General features: G+C 37.6%; 1 protein-coding gene across 4 annotated transcripts; it reads left to right on the top strand.

Annotated features, from left to right (window-relative positions):
- Window positions 1-830: 830 nt before the first annotated feature.
- On the top strand, window positions 831-16,785 carry LOC146456849 (adenosine receptor A1-like). Of its 4 annotated transcripts, XM_085092891.1 has the most exons (3): window positions 6,971-7,167; window positions 11,625-11,803; window positions 15,624-16,785. In XM_085092891.1, exon 3 carries the CDS (start codon window positions 15,642-15,644, stop codon window positions 16,581-16,583), a length of 942 nt encoding a protein of 313 aa, XP_084949017.1. In that variant the 5' UTR covers window positions 6,971-7,167; window positions 11,625-11,803; window positions 15,624-15,641; the 3' UTR covers window positions 16,584-16,785. The 4 variants fall into 4 exon arrangements, with proteins under 4 accessions (XP_084949019.1, XP_084949016.1, XP_084949017.1 ...); XM_085092893.1 differs by lacking the exons at window positions 6,971-7,167; window positions 11,625-11,803 and adding an exon at window positions 831-1,024; XM_085092890.1 differs by lacking the exons at window positions 6,971-7,167; window positions 11,625-11,803 and adding an exon at window positions 3,923-4,096.
- The last annotated feature ends 4,534 nt before the right edge of the window (window positions 16,786-21,319 follow it).

Raw genomic sequence — 21,319 nt, 5'->3', positions numbered from 1 at the left:
TGCTTAATTTACTTTTTGTTTCGTCAGCAATCTCCAGGTAATATAAACAGTGCACGCAATTTTATGTAAATTGTTTCTTCTCGCAGGTCAGTGTCATGTTTGACAGAGGCCTCAAATAAGAGATGTATAGGAAAACAGTGAAACCAAAACAGACTTCAACTAACTGTTCATTGGACGCTTATTTTATTGAACTGGCATGCATTCGAGAGGAAAACTTTACAACGTTTTAATTTTAAACTCCACAACAGGTCGCTTGTAGCTATGCCTTTAGCGGAAATCACTAAAATTATTTCTTTACTGGCGTGCTTTCGTTGAATTATTATCAGTGTGAAGTGAATTGTTTCCATGCGATGAAATCCTGTCAATAAACATGACTACAAATTGCAAACCACTTAAATGGCAAATTGTTAGCGCCTGGAGTGTAAGAAAGTAATTTCAACCTTGTTGCTTGGTAACAACAAAAATTTGAGTTTACTCTAGACTACAGTGTCTACAAAAAATGTGTCCATGGCCAAGGTACATTTAATGTTTATCTGAAAAATAACAGAGCAAAGCCTGAATAGAGGCTTTGAAAAATACCAAAATTTAGCTGACCTCCCTAGAATTAATTCTGGTAGCAATAGTAACTTCCACTTTTCACTCGCACTCCAATCTCTAAGGAGGCAAAGCACAGCATCAACATATTGAAAAGTTGAAAAGTGAATAATAATGAATAGTTAGATCAGTCATGACCATTTAAACGATCGCATCCGTCTTCAACTTTAAATAAAATAGCAGCTGTTTATTTTCGCGAACGTTTTTTTTTTTTTTTTCGTTTATTGATGGTCGCTCTTCAGTACATATCTTAGAACGAACAACTCCGTACTAAACCAAGGACAGGAGAAAGCTAGACGAAACCGCCGCTGGTATTTTAAACGAGGGGAAGCGAATAAATGATGTATGGTTAGACTGGTTAATGAAAAAGGTCGATCATCCGGGCAAGAAAGTCATTTCGAAGGCGAAAGGTTCGTGATCCAGCTACGAGGTAATTTGAATTCAAATTTTGTTCTTGAAAAGGTAAATTCACAGTATTAGTCATTGAGACTACTTTTATGAAAGAAATCGATCAACTTTGTTCTTCCTTGAAGCTCACTGTGTCAGAGAGCTTCCAAGTTTTTGTTGTGAATAAAATTCTTCTGTCGCTGGTAATATCGCAGTGCTTCGATAATAAACAATATATGACGTTTCAATGGTTTTCCGGTGAAAGAAATCCACAGAACACCTAGATTGTAAATCAAGAGTCTAAGACGAGTACGTTAAAAGCTTTAGGAGTGTTTTGTGCTTATATAAAAGTAGACACAGTTTTCTATAAGTTTGTAAGTATCAAAAACCATAGGTTTTTGACCATTTCAAAGGTACCGTATTTTCTCAATTAAACGCCCCCGGCGTTTATTTACAATTCGGCAGTTTTGACGCGGCTTTTTATCGAGGCCGGCGTTTAATCGGGGTCCGGCGTTTATTAATGAAATGCGATTTTCAGCCATTTTTCCACATTGATTTATTATTACCGATCCTCGGAAACCTAGGAGAAGTTTGGCAGTGCAGGACAATTTTCCCCTGGATTACCCGAAGTTACAGTATTATGGTACCGTACATAACGGCGCGTGTACCATGTTGCAATCAAAAATTTGTATCACTAACAAACAGCACATAAACAATTTATGAATGGTGGAGGAGCAAGTAAATGATATGAGTACAGAGTTTCAAGTTTATAAACGGTAATGTCGCCAACGTCGTCCTCGTTTGTGTCAGCCAATGTGTGAATAATGTAATTAAGTTTTAATTACATGCTAATACCGAACAAACGCCGGAATTCCGATTAAACGCACCCGGCGTTTATTTAAAATCGGCAGTTTTGACCCGGCGTTTATACGAAGCCGGCGTTTAATCGGGGTCCTGCATTTAATCGAGAAAATACGGTATGTACGATCTTAGTTATTTTAAAACTTGCGGTGACCTACTCCCTTCGCTAAGGATAATCCAATTTTAAACAACAGAATAGTTGAGAAGTTGTTTCGTAGGCAGTAACCGAAAAAAATCAACTGGTTCGTGTTTATGAGAACTTCCTGCAAATAATCTGAATGTGCAATTTCGCTCCTATATATAATTTTATAAAAATAAGGGAATAATTTACTCTTTAACTAATAAGACAAAGAAATTATTTAATCAGTTTGGTTGCTTGTTAAGCCTGGAAACCAAAATCGCAAATGCAAGATTTTGCCAAAAAGTGAAAGTGCTTGCGATCGGGCCATCGCAAACCGCTTGCAACCTTTTTGGGTCGCAGAAAGGTTGCAAACGGTTTGCGATGGCCCGATCGCAAGCACTTTCACTTTTTGCCAAAATCTTGCGTTTGCGATTCTGTTTTCCATATGTGCGATAATTGCTTTACCCAACCTCATCTCGTGACATCGTGAAAAAGGACATGAAGATCAAATATGACACTTGTAAACAGAAGGTTTTTTAGTCGCGCTCAAGTTCGTCTTCTGTTGAGCTGTTTTGCCGAAGATGGCAGAGAAGAACTGATTGTCAAGAGACGTCACCGATTCTGGCTGCGATATATTTTCGAGGAGCAGTAACGACTGCAGCATAGCCACTATAAAATTCTAGCGCAGGAACTGACTCTTTATGATCCAGAAGTTTACTAAAGCTATATTTGTCAGTCCAATATACACTATTTATAGTATACCTGATGTATAGAGCGACATTAGTTTCTGAATTTTTCGTGTAGCGGATACTTGTCCTTTATTCATGTTTCCGTGGCTGCGGTTACAGCGGAACCGGAGCACTTTTTGTAAGTTTCCGTCAGGTTCCTTTAAAGGAAACACATATTTCCGTTAGCGTATTTTCGTAATAGCACTTGCGTAATCACGAAGTAACGTCCTGTGTGATGCAAAATTAAACTTTTTAAAGGAATATCGAGACATCATTTCGTCGTTCAGGCGAAACTAACCGTCAAATAGTTTCTAATTTGGAACACTTTTGATTGAGAAAAAATGCGTCGGGCAGGGCTATTGGTTAATTTACTTTTTGTTTCGTCAGCAATCACCAGTCAATTGAATATAAACAGTGCACGCAATTTTATGTAAATTATTTCTTCTCGCAGGTGTCATGTTTGCCAGAGGCCTCAAATAAGAGATGCATAGGAAAACAGTAAAACCAAAACAGACTTCAACTAACTGTTCATTGGACGCTTATTTTATTGAACTGGCATGCATTCCGAGAGTAAAATAAAATAAAATTCATAACGTTTTAATTTTCCCCCTATCACAACAGGTCGCTTGTAGCTATGCCTTTAGCGGAAACCACTAAAATTATTTCTTTACAGGCATGCTTTTGTTGAATTATTATAAGTGTGAAGTGAATTGTTTCCATGCGATAAAAACCTGCCAATAAACATGAATACAAATTGCAAACCACTTAAATGGCAAATCATTAGCGCCTGGAGTGTAACAAAGTAGTTTAAACCTTGTTGCTTGGTAACAACAAAAATTTTAGTTTACTCTAGACAACTGTGTCTACAAAAAAATGCGTCCATGGCCAAGGTACATTTAATGTTTATTTGAAAAATAACAGAGCAAAGCCTTGCATAGAGACTTTGAAAAATACCAAAATTTAGCTAAACTTCCTAAAATTAATTGTGGTAGCAATAGTAACTTCCACTTTTCACTCGCACTCCAATCTCTAAGGAGGCAAAGCAACAGCATCAACATATTGAAAAGCTGACAAGTGAATAATAATGAATATTTTGATCAGTCATTACCGTTCAAATGATTGCACCCGTCTTTAACTTAAAATAAAATAGCAGCTGTTTATTTTTGCGCAAATGCTTTCTTTTTCTTTTTTTTTTTTTTTCGTTTATTGATGGTTGTTCTTCAGTATACATATCTTGGAACGAACAACTCCCTACTAAACCAAGGACAGGAAAAAGCTCGACGAAACCACCGCTGGTACTTTAAACGAGGGGAAGCAAATAAATGATGTCTGGTTAATGAAAAAGGTCGATCATCCGGGCAAGAAAGTCATTTCGAAGGCGAAGGGTTCGTCATCCAGCTATAAGGTAATTTGAATTCAAATTTTGTTTTTGAAAAGGTAGATTCACAGTATTAGTCATTGAGACTACTTTTATGAAAGAAATCGATCAACTTTGTTCTTCCTTGAAGCTCACTGTGTCAGAAAGCTTCCAAGTTTTTGTTGTGAATAAAATTCTTCTGTCGTTGGTATCGCAGTGCTTCGATAATTAACAGTATGGCGTTTCAATGGTTTACTGGCGAAAGAAATTCACAGAACACTTGACCTAGATTGTAAAACAAGAGTCGAAGGCGAGTACGTTAAAAGCTTTAGGAGTGTTCTGTGCTTATCAGTAAAAGTAGACACAGTTTTCTATAAGTTTACAAGTACCAAAAACTATAAGTTTTTGACCATTTCAAAGGTACGTATTTTCTCGATGAAACGCCCCCTGCGTTTATTTAAAATTTGGCAGTTTTGACCCGGCGTTTTATCGAGGCCGGCGTTTAGTCGGGGTCCGGCGTTTATTAATGAAATGTGATTTTCAGCCATTTTTCCACATTGATTTATTATTACCGATCCTCGGAAATCTAGGAGAAGTTTGGCAGTGCTGGACAATTTTCCCCTGGATTACCCGAAGTTACAGTATTATGGTACCGTACATAACGGCGCGTGTACCATGTTGCAATCAAAAATTTTTATCACTAACAAACAGCACATAAACAATTTATGAATGATGTAGGAGCAAGTAAATGATATGAGTACAAAGTTTCAAGTTTATGAACGGTAATGTCGCCAACGTCGTCCTCGTTTGTGTCAGCCAATGTGTGCAAATAATGTAAGTTTTAATTACATGCTAATACACACGGGGACCCCAAACAAACGCCGGAACCCCGATTAAACGCACCCGGCGTTTATTTAAAATCGGCAGTTTTGACCCCGCGTTTATACGAAGCTGGCGTTTAATCGGGGTCCGGCATTTAATCGAGAAAATACGGTATGTACGATCTTAGTTATTTTATAACTTGCGGTGACCTACTCCCTTCGCTAAGGATTATCCAATTTTAAACAACAGAATAGTTGAGAAGTTGTTTCGTAGGCATTAACGGAAAAAAATCAACTGGTTCGTGTTTATGAGAACTTCCTGCAAATAATCTGAATGTGCAATTTCGCTCCTATACATAATTTTATAAAAATAAGGGAATAATTTACTCTTTAACTAATAAGACAAAGAAATTATTTAATCAGTTTGGTTGCTTGTTAAGCCTGGAAACCAAAATCGCAAACGCAAGATTTTGGCAAAAAGTGAAAGTGCTTGCGATCGGGCCATCGCAAACCGCTTGCAACCTATTTGGGTCGCAGAAAGGTTGAAAACGGTTTGCGATGGCCCGATCGCAAGCACTTTCACTTTTTGCCAAAATCTTGCGTTTGCGATTCTGTTTCCCATATGTGCGATAATTGCTTTACCCAACCTCATCTCGTGACATCGCGAAAAAGGACATGAAGATCAAATATGACTCTTGTAAACAGAAGGTTTTTTAGTCGCGCTCAAGTTCGTCTTCTGTTGAGCTGTTTTGCCGAAGATGGCAGAGAAGAACTGATTGTCAAGAGACGCACCGATTCTGGCTGCGATATATTTTCGAGGAGCAGTAACATGGACTGCAGCATAGCCACTATAAAATTCTAGCGCAGGAACTGACTCTTTATGATCCAGAAGTTTACTAAAGCTATATTTGTCAGTCCAATATACACTATTTATAGTATACCTGATGTATAGAGCGACATTAGTTTCTGAATTTTTCGTGTAGCGGATACACGTCCTTTATTCATGTTTCCGTGGCTACGGTTACAGCGGAACCGGAGCACTTTTTGTAAGTTTCCGTCAGGTTCCTTTAAAGGAAACACATATTTCCGTTAGCGTATTTTCGTGATAGCACTTGCGGAATCACGAAGTAACGTCCTGTGTGAAATGATGCAAAATAAAACTTTTGAAAGGAATATCGAGACATCATTTCGTCGTTTAGACGAAACTAACCGTCAAATAGTTTCTAATTTGGAACACTTTTGTTTGAGAAAAAATGCGTCGGGCAGGGCTATTGGTTAATTTACTTTTTGTTTCGTCAGCAATCACCAGTCAATTGAATATAAACAGTGCACGCAATTTTATGTAAATTATTTCTTCTCGCAGGTGTCATGTTTGCCAGAGGCCTCAAATAAGAGATGCATAGGAAAACAGTAAAACCAAACAGACTTCAACTAACTGTTCATTGGACGCTTATTTTACTGAACTGGCGTGCATTTCAAGAGTAAAATAAAATAAAATTCACAACGTTTTAATTTTACACTCCACAACAGGTCGCTTGTAGCTATGCCTTTAGCGGAAACCACTAAAATTATTTCTTTACAGGCATGCTTTCGTTGAATTATTATTAGTGTGAAGTGAATTGTTTCCATGCGATAAAAACCTGCCAATAAACATGAATACAAATTGCAAACCACTTAAATGGCAAATCATTAGCGCCTGGAGTGTAACAAAGTAGTTTAAACCTTGTTGCTTGGTAACAACAAAAATTTTAGTTTACTCTAGACAACTGTGTCTACAAAAAAATGCGTCCATGGCCAAGGTACATTTAATGTTTATCTGAAAAATAACAGAGCAAAGCCTGCATAGAGGCTTTGACAAATACCAAAATTTAGCTGAACTTCCTAAAATTAATTCTGGTAGCAATAGTAACTTCCACTTTTCACTCGCACTCCAATCTCTAAGGAGGCAAAGCACAGCATCAACATATTGAAAAGCTGAAAAGTGAATAATAATGAATAGTTAGATCAGTCATGACCATTTAAACGATCTCACCCGTCTTCAACTTAAAATAAAATAGCAGCTGGTTATTTTCGCGCACGATTTTTTTTTTTTTTTCGTTTATTGATGGTCGCTCTTCAGTACATATCTTAGAACGAACAACTCCGTACTAAACCAAGGACAGGAGAAAGCTAGACGAAACCACCGCTGGTATTTTAAACGAGGGGAAGCAAATAAATGATGTATGGTTAATGAAAAAGGTCGATCATCCGGGCAAGAAAGTCACTTCGAAGGCGAAGGATTCGTGATCCAGCTATGAGGTAATTTGAATTCAAATTTTGTTCTTGAAAAGGTAAATTCACAGTATTAGTCATTGAGACTACTTTTATGAAAGAAATCGATTAACTTTGTTCTTCCTTGAAGCTCACTGTGTCAGAAAGCTTCCAAGTTTTTGTTGTGAATAAAATTCTTCTGTCGCTGGTAATATCGCAGTGCTTCGATAATTAACAATAGATGGCGTTTCAATGGTTTTCCGGCGAAAGAAATCCACAGAACACCTAGATTGTAAATCAAGAGTCTAAGACGAGTACGTTAAAAGATTTAGGAGTGTTTCGTGCTTATATAAAAGTAGATACAGTTTTCTATCAGTTTACAAGTACCAAAAACCATAGGTTTTTGACCATTTCAAAGGTACCGTATTTTCTCGATTAAACGCCCCCGGCGTTTATTTACAATTCGGTGGTTTTGACCCGGCGTTTTATCGAGGCCGGCGTTTAGTCGGGGTCCGGCGTTTATTAATGAAATGCGATTTTCAGCCATTTTTCCACATTGATTTATTATTACCGATCCTCGGAAACCTAGGGGAAGTTTGGCAGTCCTGGACAATTTTCCCCTGGATTACCCGAAGTTACAGTATTATGGTACCGTACACAGTAACGGCGCGTGTACCATGTTGCAATCAAAAATTTGTATCACTAACAAACAGCACATAAACAATTTATGAATGATGTAGGAGCAAGTAAATGATATGAGTACAAAGTTTCAAGTTTATAAACGGTAATGTCGCAAACGTCCTCCTCGTTTGTGTCAGCCAATGTGTGCAAATAATGTAAGTTTTAATTACATGCTAATACACACGGGGACCCCAAACAAACGCCGGAACCCCGATTAAACGCACCCGGCGTTTATTTAAAATCGGCAGTTTTGACCCCGCGTTTATACGAAGCCGGCGTTTAATCGGGGTCAGGACTGCGTTTAATCGAGAAAATACGGTATGTACGATCTTAGTTATTTTATAACTTGTGGTGAACTACTCCCTTCGCTAAGGAGAATCCAATTTTAAACAACAGAATAGTTGAGAAGTTGTTTCGTAGGCAGTAAAGGAAAAAAATCAACTGGTTCGTGTTTATTAGAACTCCCTGCAAATAATCTGAATGTGCAATTTCCCTCCTATGCATAATTTTATAAAAATAAGGGAATAATTTACTCTTTAACTAATCAGACAAAGAAATTATTTTATCAGTTTGGTTGCATGTTAAGCCTGGAAACCAAAATCGCAAACGCAAGATTTTGGCAAAAGTGAAAGTGCTTGCGATCGGGCCATTGCAAACCGCTTGCAACCTTTTTGGGTCGCAGAAAGGTTGCAAACGGTTTGCGATGGCCCGATCGCAAGCACTTTCACTTTTTGCCAAAATCTTGCGTTTGCGATTCTGTTTTCCATATGTGCGATAATTGCTTTACCCAACCTCATCTCGTGACATCGTGAAAAAGGACATGAAGATCAAATATGACTCTTGTAAACAGAAGGTTCTTTAGTCGCACTCAAGTTCTTCTTCTGTTGAGCTGTTTTGCCGAAGATGGCAGAAAAGAAATGATTGTCAAGAGACGTCACTGATTCTGGCTGCGATATATTTTCGAGGAGCAGTAACGACTGCAGCATAGCCACTATAAAATTCTAGTGCAGGAACTGACTCTTCATGATCCAGAAGCTTACTAAAGCTATATTTGTCAGTCCAATATACACTATTTATAGCATACCTGATGTATAGAGCGACATTAGTTTCTGAATTTTTCGTGTAGCGGATACACGTCCTTTATTCATGTTTCCGTGGCTGCGGTTACAGCGGAACCGGACCACTCAGTTTGTAGGTTTCCGTCAGGTTCCTTTAAAGGAAACACATATTTCCGTTAGCGTATTTTCGTAATAGCACTTGCGGAATCACGAAGTAACGTCCTTTGTGATGCAAAATTAAACTTTTGAAAGAAATATTGAGACATCATTTCGTCGTTTAGACGAAACTAACCGCCAAATAGTTTCCAGTTTGAAACAATTTTGTTGGAGAAAACAATTGCCAGACAGGGCTATTGGTTAATTTACTTTTTGTTTCGTCAGCAATCACCAGTTAATATAAACAGTGCACGCAATTTTATGTAAATTGTTTGTTTTCGCAGGTGTCATGTTTGCCAGAGGCCTCAAATAAGAGATGTATAGAAAATCAGTAAAACCAAAATAGACTTCAACTAACTCTTCATTGGACACTTATTTTATTGAACCGGCATTCACTAGGAAAACTTCACCTGAAAGGATTCCTTGGTTTTTGTTTTTTTTTTTTTGTTTTGTTTTGTTTTGATTTGTTTTGATTTGTTTTGTTTTGTTTTGTTGTTGTTGTTGTTGTTGTTGTTGTTGTTGTTGTTTTTTCACCCAAATAAACCCTATTTTAACAACGGGTCGCTTTTAGCTATGTCTTTAGCGGAAACCACTAAAATAATTTCTTTACAGGGGTGCTTTTGTAATTCACATGCGATTAAAAACCTGTCGATAAACATGAGTACAGATTGCAAACCACTTAAATGGCAAATTATTAACGCCTGGAGTGTAAGAAAGTAGTTTCAACCTTGTTGCTTGGCAACAACAAAAATTTGAGTTTACTCTAGACTACTGTGTCTTACGAAAAAAATGTGTCCTCGGCCAAGGTACATTTAATGTTTATCTGAAAAATAACAGAGCAAAGCCTGAATAGAGACCACGGGCAATAGGAAACATGGGTTTCGACTAAATAAATATTACATTTATCTCGAATATAGTTGAATTACTCACAATGAAGTAGTCTTTAGTTTTTTCTGGTCGTTTTTTCCCATTTATTTCTTGTAGAATATCCCCGATTAACAAGTAACAACGCGCCGTTTGACTAAAAAAAAAATTAATTCTGCACAACAAATTCTTCAGCATTCGTTACGGTTTTGGTAACCGTGCGTCCTATTGAAATTCCAGGCGCGGGCGCTAAGCGCGCGAGTGTTAACTCATAATCCCCCCCGGGTAGGAACCAAACTCGATCAATCGTGCGAACCTCGTAGGAAGAAACTATGCCTATCTCCATATATTACGAAGCAAAGGGTACCCGCTCCTGGGGGTCTAAAAAGGCGCTAAAAGTCTGGTAACGAAGAGTTGTCGGACAATGTTCGGGAGAGAGAAAACTGGAAACAAGAGATGCTACGAGTTCAAAAATGTGGTTAGTTGGAAGCTGTTTCACCAGAATATTTCGTTGTTTGTTTTGAATACCTTGCCATGGAACCACAAACTAACTTCATTCCAGGTTTGGAAAAAAATACCATCGTTTAAAATACGTTTACTCTAGTTGAGCGCTTGAAAGACGTTTTTTTAAAGTGTTCGATTTGCTTTCTTTTATATAACAGTTATAGCAATTGTTGCCATAAATATCTGTAAATATCTATATTTCTTTAAGCTTATTAGAAGTGCAAGTAATTTAACTGCCGTAACAGAACTGCAACAAACTTCATACGATGTTGAAGCCATCTGAAGAAGCTGGAGTTGGCGCTCTCTCAAGCTGGGAAGTCCGGACTGCAATACGTCAAGTAATATTTGTAAAAATCCTTAATAAAATGTTAAATGCAACTTTTTAATTCGTTAATCTACTTCTTGACCTTCTTCTGTTTATCTGACTTTAAAAATTGTCATTGATTTCAATATACAGTCTTGCCAACAGCAATCCAATAAACTAAGCATATTTCAAAGCCCAAATATATCAGTCCAGTCATATATTTCAAAATTGTTTTCGACTCCTTTCATGTGGGGAGAGTAATCTTTTTGTCACATTTTCCAACAAGCAAGGGGTAGAAGGAGTTTGCAGTGCTCTTACCGCGTGCAGACGAATTTGAAAAACAATGTCTATTGTATTTTCGGTTCAGTGATTGGCCAGTAGCTCTAATCTCCTAGCAACGGTTAAATCGTTTCCCACCCAGTCACTTTTTAGTGTTCACGCTCGCGCGCTTAGTGGCCGCGCCTGGGGTTTCAATAACACGGCACGGTTACCAAGACTTAACGATGCGCGCTGGCGATATAGCATGTAAGGGCTATTCTACTTGACATAAATGGAGAGAAACGACCAGAAAAGACAAAAGACTACTTCATTGTGAGTAATTCAACTTTATTTGAAATAAATGTAATATTTATTTAGTCGAAACCCATGTTTCCTATTGCCCATGTAGAGACTTTGAAAAATACCAAAATTTAGCTGAACTTCCTAAAATTAATTCTGGTAGCAATAGTAACTTCCACTTTTCACTCGCACTCCAATCTCTAAGGAGGCAAAGCAACAGCATCAACATATTGAAAAGTTGAAAAGTGAATAATAATGAATATTTAGATCAGTCATTACCGTTTAAACGATCGCACCCGTCTTTAACTTAACAAATTGAAATAGCAGCTGTTCATTTTCGCACAAATTTTTTTTTTCGTTTATTGATGGTTACTCTTCAGTACATATCTTGGAACGAGCAACTCCGTACTAAACCAAGGGCAGGAGAAAGCTAGACGAAACCACCGCTGATACTTTAAAGAAGGGGAAGCAAATAAATGATGTATGGTTAATGAAAAAGGTCGATCATCCGGGCAAGAAAGTCATTTCGAAGGCGAAGGGTTCGTGATCCAGCTACGAGGTAATTTGAATTCGAATTTTGTTCTTGAAAAGGTAAATTCACGGTATTAGTTATTGAGACTACTTTTATGAAAGAAATCGATCAACTTTGTTCTTCCTTGAAGCTCACTGTGTCAGAGAGCTTCCAAGTTTTTGTTGTGAATAAAATTCTTCTGTCGCTGGTAATATCGCAGTGCTTCGATAATTAACAATATATGGCGTTTCAATGGTTTACCGGCGAAAGAAATCCATAGAACACCTAGATTGTAAATCAAGAGTCGAAGACGAGTACTTTACAAGCTTAGGAGTGTTTTGTGTTTATATAAAAGTAGAAACAGTTTTCTATAAGTTTACAAGTACCAAAAACTATAGGTTTTTGACCATTTCAAAGGTGTGTACGATCTTAGTTATTTTATAACCTGTGGTGAACTACTCCCTTCGCCAAGGAGAATCCAATTTTAAACGACAGAAAAGTTGAGAAGTTGTTTCGTAGGCAGTAACGGAAAAAAATCAACTGGTTCGTGTTAATGAGAACTTCCTGCAAATAATCTGAATGTGCAATTTACCTCCTAAGAGTAAGGAAATAATTTACTCTTTAACTGATCAGACAAATAAATTATTTTATCAGTTTGGTTGCTTGTTAAGCCTGGTTTCCATATACACGTAACATCGTCGCAAAAAGGTTGCAAACAGTTTGCGATGGCCCGATCGCAAGCACTTTTACTTTTGCCAAAATCTTGTTTCTGCGATTCTGTTTTGCATAAGTTTTACCCGGCAACCTCATCTCGTGACATCGCGAAAAAGGGCGCGAAGATCAAAGATGACTCTTTTTTTTTTTTTTTTTTTTTTTTTTTTTTTTTTTTTTTTAACAGTTCTTTATTTAACAGTCAAACACACATTACAGAGCTAAGGTATAAAAGACATATATATACTACACTGTTAACTACATATAACATTTTTTTTGAGAGAAATGTGATGGTATATTTCCAGCCTGGTGAATGAATGAGAATGATGATTATTCAAGAAAGTGACGCAGGCATACTCGGAAAAAAGAAATCCGAGTGCTCCTATCAGGAGTCGAACCTAAGACCTTCCGATTACTAGTTCGGATGCTCTACCACTGAGCTACAGGAGACTCGTGGGAGCTAAGGCCATTAAACTAGTTTCCGAGTATGCCTGCGTCACTTTCTTGAATAATCATCATTCTCTTTCATTCACCAGGCTGGAAATATACCATCACATTTCTCTCATATACCACACGTTCGACATTCAAATCCTGGCAGTATGCAGGATGTTTGTCCCATGAACCTAGTTTAATGGCCTTAGCTCCCACGAGTCTCCTGTAGCTCAGTGGTAGAACATCCGAACTAGTAATCGGAAGGTCTTAGGTTCGACTCCTGATAGGAGCACTCGGATTTCTTTTTTCCGAGTATGCCTGCGTCACTTTCTTGAATAATCATCATTCTCAACATTTTTTTTTTATTAACTGACAATTACATACTTTTAATTAAGATTACAATTGAAATTAGAATTAAACTAAATTAAATTAAATTAAATACCTCAAACATCTTCAATTACTACTACTAAATTAACTGACAATAACATATTTTAATTAAGATTACAATTGAAATTAGAATTAAACTAGATTAAATTAAATTAAAAAGATGATTCTTGTAAACAGAAGATTTTTGCTTCGCGCTCAACTTCCTCTTCTGTTGAGCCTTTTTTGCCGAAGACGGCAGAGAAGAATTGTCAAGAAACGTCACCGATTCTGGCTGCGATATATTTTCGAGGAGCAGTAACGACTGCAGGATAGCCAGTATAAAATTCTAGTGCGGGAACTTATTCTTCATGATCCAGAAGTTTACTACAGCTATATTTGTCAGTCCAATATACACTATTTATATTATATCTGATGTATAGAGCGACATTACTTCCTAAAAAGTTCAGGGTACGAGTCTTTTCAGAGTTTTATCTGTCAAGCATTTCTTGGTTCATTTTGTTATTATCTTGTAGACCTCAATTGACACCACTTCCTTCCGAACATTGGCCTTCACTTTTTTACTTAAATTTTCTGTCATATATGGCGCGGTATTCCCCATATGATATTCATCAAATTCACACTGTTTTAACTGAAGAGTATCCTCCTCATCTTTGCCACAATCATACTCAGACGCCATTTTCATTACTTATTATTGCCTCTCATTCGTCAAAACGTATCACATGAACAAAAATCGTCACCGATTGATCGCAAACAATCGGAAACAGTTTACGATTGTATTTCCATATCGTTGTTTCCTCGCTATTGCGTAACGCTAATTGTCGCGAATAAGACGTAAACATAGAAATTTTTCGATATTTTGCGCCTTGTGTGCGATTATTGGCGGTCATGGGCGATTGGTCCGAGATGAACGTAAAAGGTGACGTTTCCTTTTACGTAAACTGTTTGCGATGAAGCCATCGTAAGCCGTTTGCGTTTGTTTGCGACGGCTCGAGTAACGCGAATATGGAAAGTAGGCTCAAGTGTCATATGTTATGCTCTTCTTTATCAGCTTGGTCAGTTTGTCTTGTTCTATTCCGGGAAATATTACTGAAATTTGAATGACACCTGACAAATTGTGAAGAGCTGGTGGCGGCTTTTCATTGAAACAGGAAAACCTGGACCTGACAACTCAGTATAGCAAAACAATAAAATATAATTATTCTCTTCGGCATACTCCATTACGTATTGCTCCCTACGTAGCCCTTAATAAAATAAAACTTGACAAAATCAGTGCATATAGTTTCATTCATAGACAGCCTAAGAAAACAAGACACCTTTATCAATCATTTCTACAAAACTATCAAGGAACAAAAAAGGAAAGCCTTGCTCTATTAAAACTTCAATTTTGAATTGAGCTTGAGTCCTTTTGGGTTTTTTTTTTTTTTCTCGTCCTTGTTGTCGTCGTCCACTCCGTCCTTCGAATAGACCACAGCAAGACTGTACCATGAGAAGCCCATTTATATCATGTTTTGTATATTTTCCTCCCTCAGTACGTGTGTGACACAAATTTGCAAAAGACAGGAATTCATGTCTATCATCCCATGTCCTCTCGCGCGAAAATTCCGCGCATGTGGAAATACCTGTTTGCAATAATTCAACAAGTACATGAAAATTTCTTACAAGAGAAAAAAACTTTTGTTTATGTTAGAAAATCGTACCAATTAACTGCTGAAAATGGTGCATCCCTAACGTCTTGCTAATTACAGTTTATCACTCCCACAGTCTGTGGGGATGACATCGCACAGAGTAGGTGTGATCACACAACTTATACAAGGGTCGGGCTTTTCAAGGGGCATACTATCCTCTCAATCACTATCATAAAGAACGAGACAATTTATACTTTCTAGCTACCTTACCATATTCTTTCGCTTCAAATCAACTGTCCCCCCAACCCTAGCTTCGCGAGGTTTTGGGAGTCACGTATTTCTAGTAAATTTGTTGTTCCTTCTCGTTCCTGCCCTGCGCATTTGTCTTCGGGTACTCCAGTTTTTTCTCTCTCCTCAAAAACCAACACTTCCAAATTTCACTTAGACCTAGAACACACGGACACCTTTCCACGAGCTCCTGGAGCGCTTTGGTAATACGTGAGTTTTAATGTTCAAAGTCAACGCAGGGATTTGTCCCCTCTCCCTACTCCACTTTCTACCCCCTTGGCCCTTTCCAGACTGAATAGCGATGAGACTAGTACTATAGTACCTGACGAAATAAAATGGAATACTATGTTTCAAGTAAAAATTTAAAAAAAACGTACAAAATTGCATGTAACTATATCTCCTTTTACAATCTTTGATATTTTCAGAGAGGAAAGCAACTGCTAATGGATTTTAACCAGTGGAATATCATCTGGACTTTGTCCTTTGGAGTGCTTGCAGTTATTGCCGTTGCCGGAAACATTGTTACCATAGTAATCTTTCTGAAGCTAAGACTTCATAAACGTCATCACTTTTTCTTGATAAGTTTGGCTGTAGCAGATCTTTTGGTTGGTTTACTGTCAGTTCCACTCCACGTGACAATTCGATACGTATATTATAACAGCCATGTGTTGCCTGCTATTACAGACTGGACTGATATGTTCACTGGTTTTACCTCCATCTTCACACTTGCTGTTATTTCACTGGAGCGAATGTACGCTATTGGTTGGCCTTTTCGTCACCGAGCACTCAACGCCCGAGCCTATGTTGTCGCTATAGCAGCCCCATGGATAATCGCGTTCACTATGGCAACAGCGGAAATCGTTTTGCAGTACGTCATCTTTCAGCCTGCCTCGTTTATAATCCTTTTGTTTATTTGTTTGTCAACGCCTATTGTGTTGACCTCTATAGCTTACTCTGTTCTTTGGATGAAGAAAAGATCTCGGCTGATTCCTCGTCAAGTTCATGAAGCAAGAGATTTAAAGCTAGCAAAGACTGTAGGGTTGATAACAGGAGCATTTCTTATCACGTGGCTTCCATTTCAAATCATTTTTTTGATCTTCAATCTTTGTATTTCGTGTCGTAACGTCCCCGCTCTTATAATATATCTAATCAAACTACTGCAGTACGGAAACTCAGTAGTTAACATCGTAATTTATCCTGTTAGAAATGTTGACTATAGAAATTCTCTTCTCCGAATGTTCTCTGCTTTTAAATGCCCTTGCCAAAGTCATCAGGTTGGTTTATCGGCGAGCGGTGAGGTATCTGTTATTTCTTTGGTGACCATTGTCCAAGATACACCAGCAAATTCCACTGACTGTCAACAATTGCAAACTACAAGCCTTTAAAGTTTTTTGGTTTTTTGTTGCACAAAGCTAGCACTGGTTCACGACTAGCATTTTCGTTGTACTGTACTTTGAGGCCACTGCAACTTCAAATCCCCCCCTCCAAAAAAAAAAAATTATAATAATAATAATAATAATAATAATAATAATAATAATAATAATAATAATAACGACGGAAAGCTTTGATGTGTGTGCCACAGTGTTTGGGTCAAATGAAGCTTTAACGTATGCGTACAGTGAAGTGTAGACACTTAATTTTGTTTAAATACACAGTCAAATGAGCTACAGCAATTAAGGGAGCGCTTTGACAGCTCCTCATTTGGCTGTTATCATAAACGTAAGAATGTGGGATTGAGAAAGAGCTTAAAGCAATAAGAACTGTAAAGAAACCTGCCGAGGGAACAATCAAAGTAATTTGTTTAAGACGTCAAAGGTTAAGTGCTCCCAATTAGCTCAGACGTGAACATTTAACAAGTATCTCTGGCCACACCCTTTGGTTTGGTCATTTTCTCTGGCTTTTGTTCTTTAAAACCAATGCTTTTCTTGCCAGTGGAGCAGATATCGAGGGTCCGTCCCTGATGATCAAAGCAACAGAGTCACGCTTTTTTCATTGTTGTTAATGTTGTTTAGATAGAGAAGTGAGAACCTCAAATTCTTTATCCCATTTTAGTTGTAAAGTTTTGATTTTAATTCTAGGTATATAAGCTTTCTAATTCTATTTCTAGTAGTGTTTAACCTCTTGTTAATTTAGTAAGTTTTGTAATTACTTACATTTTAGACCATGAACTCTCTGTATATTTACCAGTTGGTGAGGGAACTTTCCTGTTAAAATATTGTTATTGTTGTTGTTGACTTTTTTATATGTGTCCCATTAGATAACTAGTGCGAAATGTACAACATTGGTAGTGAGTCAAGCGCACCACCCCCCCCCCCCCCTCTCATAAAATAGTTCACATTTGTAATATTCAATTTCCATTCATTTGATGATTCGTTAATTAATGCTCCCTTAGGAAAGTTCCCTAGTAGGAATATATATAGAGAGAGTTAGTGTCACTCCATTGGTTAAAATTGAAGTCTTTTTATGGTGCTTTTTATTAGTATTGCGTCAGTACTGTATTAAATTGTATCACCCTTGATGTACAAAGATTTGACTCAAATAAACGCTCTTCTCAAAGAGGCATCCCGTATTCACCTGTATGCTCTTTTTGGAGGTGAATTAATTTGAAACCTAATATCCAATATACAGCGAACAGCAGAGTCACCTGCATGCATGTCAATTAGCAGAAAGGGGAGGAGAGGGAATGGAATGCAGAGGTAGATGGTCACCGTCAAATCCATTGCTATGGTAACTACATAGTGACAAGTTTTAGTAAGAGAGCTCGATCTTGGTCTGAGGTTTTAGAGAAATTAAACTGAAGATCCAAAGGGACAAGCTGCAACGGTAAGAACACTCGTTCCCATCTATATGGCCCTGAACTTAATGTCATATGCAGGGATGGAGCGGTGCACGTGGTGAGAGCACTCGGGTTCGATTCCCGGAGTTGACGCCAAAGCTGGGTTGAGTTTGTTGTTGGTTCTCGTCCCTGCTCCGAGGGTTTTTCTCCGGGTACTCCGGTTTTCCTCCCTCCACAAAAACCAACATTTCCAAATTCCAATTCGACCTGGATACAACAACAACAACAACAAAAAGCTTTATTTGCATGACTATAATAAATACAGTATCACAAAAGCTATTCATAGCTAATTATTGATTCGTTAACTAATTCCTAAGATAACTTAAAAACGAATAAAATAAAATAAAATAAAATAAAAAATAAAAATAATAAAAATGAATAAATAATAATAAAAAAAATAAACAAATAAAGTAACTGAAGTCTTTGCTTATTTTAAACTATTCAAACAGTAGCAGTAATCATTCCGGAGAGAAGTTTATCTCTCAATTCGAATCACGAGAAAACAAATGAAATTAATTGAGTGTTTATAAAATAGTCAGTTGAGTTCATTATATGCGATAGTAAAGTTTCTTTTACTAATAATCGTGTAAATGGAAGGCTAGGTTCTATTTCAGTAAAGAACATATCTCTTAAAGAAGAGTAACTTGGTCAATCTAATAAAAAATGAATTTCGTCTTTAATGCTTTTACAGTTGCAAACATTACACATCCTTTCATTTACAGGGTATGTTGTCGTATCTTCCTGTTTCAATCAAAAGCTTGTGGCTGCTTATTCTTAGTTTCACTAATGCTTTCCTAAAAACGTTTTTCCTTGTGAGATCTAGTTAAGCAGAGGGGCCATAAGTTTTTTTTGATTGTGTAATAAAAGTTGGGTTTTTGTGAGTGTTGAAGGGTTTGGTGCCAATAAGAGAGATATTTCTTTTTCATAAGATCTATATATTGTTTGATGTTATTTTCATTCAATGTGTAATAATTTAAGTTGGGGAAATTATAGTATTCACTCATCTTCATGAGACTGGAGTAAAAACTAGTTTCACCGCTATATTATGAAGGTCGACAGATATTCTTAGGGATTGCTTTACTATATAGAATGTTCATCCTTTCCTTGGAGGTAGTGCACGTAATTAAGAGCGCCTGTCTGTTCTGCCGCACTTTGTAATAATCATCGCACTTTGTAATACCTGTCGCACTTTGTAATACCTGTCACACTTTGTAATAACACTTGTCGCACTTTGTAATAAAATAGCTGTCACACTTTGTAATAACAAATTGTCGCACTTTGTAATAAGCTTTTAAATTACTTTTGAATACGATGTTCTGTGGAAAATAAGTGAATTAAGTGATCACCCAGGACACAAATACGTTCTTCTTTGATTTTTCACTTTGCATACTAAACTGAGGGTATGAAAAAGAAACGCGTTCTCCTCCACGCTTCTCGCAATTGTTATTTGTCTTGACTGCTATGCATCTTGACAGAAACACTTTGTCACCACGAATAATGAATTTTAAAAATCGGTTTTGTTAAGCCGCTCCATTGCTAGGAACTAGTTTAATTGTAAATGATAGCTCAATTCAGGTATTAAGAAAGGTAGTTATCGTGGGGTCTTTAAATTAAAGATCTTAAATAAAGATCCGAATTTGAAATATACTGGCATCTCCTGAGGATGAAAATAAAAAAAGGCTTGTTTCCGTGGGGTTTAAGAGAGGAAGAAAATGAAAAGCAACTTGCAGGGACATACTGTATCAGTAAAAGAGCAAAGGGTACACTTTGCTGGTATTGGGAACAGCTGTACAAAATGGTACGATCCGGAAATAAAGTCTTTGACCGGGAGTCTTCTAAGAAGGTACCGTTAACTATAATTGAATAGAATAATTGTGAAATAGTATCGTATCTTAATTAAAAAAATTGCATAGCTTAACGTAAGCCAGAACATGTAACAGCAACCATCATACCGTAATCAGTTTATGTGATATTAGTACTAGTGCATTGAATCAGAGTAATATCAAAAAAAATTTTTTCAACCTTGAATAAACAACAACGAACTATAACATGAAACGGAATTAACTAGTTGTTTTAAACAAAATTCATAAACAACTGAACAAACAGAATGTTTCTCTCTCCACAGTTTAAGGAACTATTTTTTTCTTTCAAGCTGGGTAATTCTATTCTAGATGGGTTGTGATAAAGCAGATTTCAACAACATGCTACTTTTGATTTTTTCGCCAGAATATGTTGAGGATGATAAACCACCCCAAACCACGAAATCGCAGATCCAGTCAAGCATTTGCTCAATTTGGACTGGCAACTATTCGCCGTACCTCCAGCACAACACCACTCGAAGATCCAAACTTTTTAATTAGGCTTCTGACGCTGACGATTCCAAGTTCACCACCATTAGAGAAATAAACACTCGGCAGCATCGAGACCAGTCTACGGGTGATGTCACGAAAACGGACGTTGACTTTACATAGGTTATTGTACATCCGGCATTCATGGTTAGGCCACGAAAAACCTGAAGATAACAACGCCTCGGAAAGGATTATCTCTTAAATTTCATTCAGTCGGGAGCCATTCTATAGGAATGGTACCGTTGTTCGTGTAAATCATTTCAACGGTCCCGTTTTCAACAAATTGGATGGGTATATGGGGGTGGTCTTGTTCAAGCACCTCTCTTTCCTTTCCCATATAATGGCCGGGTGCGCTATCATCTTCCTCCTCCGCTGCTGCCCTTTTCTGCTGCTCCTCATCTTCCTCCTCTTCCGCTGTCCTTTCCTCCTGCTCCTCTTGCTCCTCCTCCTCCTCCAGCAACGCTCTGCCGTCCACACATATATAATGTTCTCCATGGTTCTCCGCATAATTCCCCAGCTGAACTCTTGCAGTGGGTATGCTAAAAGAGGGAGAAATTACCGCTGTGGCATCAGATCCCAAGGTCGAGGCTACAACAATTTCAATATGGTACAAATCTGCTGCCGCCTGTAAAGTTATTTGGTCACCATAGGTGCCATCCTTTGCCATTAAGTGTAAATATTCTGCCCGGGGCATGGCCGCAAAAAGCTCCAAAGGCATACCTCCACTGTCATTTGGATTGTTCGTCAGGTACTTCACGATTTCTTCCCGAACAGTGTCTGGTGATCGGTGTATACCAAGACGGTTTAACCAGAAACACAGTGCCCCAAACTGACAGTTTCCGTCACCTGCTGGATTGTACACGAGAGACAAATCCATGTCGGGAAAGTTTAGATCCAGAAAACGATCGCCGGCTGTTAACGGTATGTACAATTTTTT

Source organism: Pavona decussata, unplaced genomic scaffold (genome assembly GCF_977016875.1).
Source record: "Pavona decussata unplaced genomic scaffold, jaPavDecu1.1 SCAFFOLD_254, whole genome shotgun sequence".
In the NCBI taxonomy this organism is placed as follows: domain Eukaryota; kingdom Metazoa; phylum Cnidaria; class Anthozoa; order Scleractinia; family Agariciidae; genus Pavona; species Pavona decussata.
This window is presented reverse-complemented; position numbering and strand designations above follow the sequence as displayed.